Consider the following 1327-nt stretch of genomic DNA (forward strand, 5'->3'; position numbering starts at 1 on the left):
GATGGATGGATGGATGGATGGATGGATGGATGGATGGATGGATGGATGGATAGATGGATGATGGATGGATTTAAAACAGAACTGGTGTTTTGCTTCATACCAAAGACCTCCCGCTGTTTTTCCTCCAGAAAAGACCAGAACCTTCTTTCTCCCGTCAACTGCTGGTACCTGCTGTTGAACCAGGTGAGTCTGGACTCCGCCCCTCACACACCTGTAGGAAAACAGGGAAGTGTTGAGTTCCTCTGAGCATGGTGCTGTTTTCCAGGTGAGGAGGGAGAGCAAGGACCACGCCACCCTCAGTGACCTCTACCTGAACAACGTCATCAGTCGCCTGACGCACATCAGCGAGGACTCTGCTCGGCTGCTGAAGAGGGTGAGCTCCTCTGTTCTCGTTACGTTTACGGACCCGTTCAGGCCTTCTAACCCGCTGAGCTGGGTTCTGTTGGATTCCACAGAACTCACTTTAAAATACAGATAAATGTAAGGTCGACTCTACTGGTGACAAACTGTAAGAACTGTTCGAGGGTTCTCCACAACCAGAGGAGTCAAAGTATTCACATTTATTACTTAAGTAGAAGTATAGACATCAGGGTTTAAAAACTCAAGTTTTTTACTCAAGTAAAAGCATAAAAGTACTGGTTTTAAAACTACTTGAAGTATAAAAGTAAAAGTAATGAACACTTTAAAAAAGCCATTAAGGATAAAATCTTTGTGGACTTGGAGAAGGCGTGTCCCTCGGGGAGTCCTGTGGAGGGTACTGAGGGTAATAAGGAGTAGAAAGTACAGATAACTGAATTAAWATGTAAGGAGTAGAAGTAAAAAGTAGGCTGAAATATAATTGCTCCACTGAAGTATAAATAACCAAAKTTTCTACTTAAGKAAAGTAACCAAGTATTTGTACTTAGTTACTTGACAGCTCAGAAAGTAGCGAGTCGTGTTTTCTGTTGGAGCTCAAATACAAATACTCCAGTAGAATCCTTATTAAATCCAGRAAGTGAGTCTTTAAACACAGATTCAGCAGAACCAGCAGACTCGACCACACAAACGGGTGAATTCATAACCAGAGTCGTGCTGTTGCAGATCTTTTTAACCAGCCCAGCAGTTGTGTGTCTGCATCAATATTGCATTATGCTAAATGACTGTGGAATCCCAGGATGGATGAATCCCATTCCCGCCGCGCCCACGGAGAAAAGATCAGATGAGCTCGTCACCATGGCCACGAGGCGGCTGGCGTTGTCATGGTCACTCAGCCGTCTGTCTTCCAGCGCGGAGGAGACGGTGTGTGTGTGTGTGTGTGTGTGTGTGTGTGAGTGTGTGTGTGTGTGTG

At 45.0% G+C, this 1327-nt stretch overlaps 1 protein-coding gene across 5 annotated transcripts in view; it reads left to right on the forward strand.

The window, feature by feature from the left end:
- Positions 1-1327, forward strand: part of LOC106532743 (SLIT-ROBO Rho GTPase-activating protein 1) — a 30074-nt gene that overhangs the window by 11110 nt on the left and 17637 nt on the right. For 4 of the 5 annotated variants that reach the window (XM_014028863.1, XM_014028862.1, XM_014028865.1 and 1 more), the window contains 2 exons: positions 129-183; positions 266-373. In XM_014028863.1, the coding sequence (XP_013884317.1) occupies positions 129-183; positions 266-373 (163 nt within the window). Of the gene's footprint in view, positions 1-128; positions 184-265; positions 374-1327 lie in introns of those variants that run through there. The other variant, XM_014028866.1, reaches the window with a different exon arrangement.

This window comes from Austrofundulus limnaeus, unplaced genomic scaffold (assembly GCF_001266775.1).
Source record: "Austrofundulus limnaeus strain Quisiro unplaced genomic scaffold, Austrofundulus_limnaeus-1.0 Scaffold825, whole genome shotgun sequence".
Taxonomy (NCBI): domain Eukaryota; kingdom Metazoa; phylum Chordata; class Actinopteri; order Cyprinodontiformes; family Rivulidae; genus Austrofundulus; species Austrofundulus limnaeus.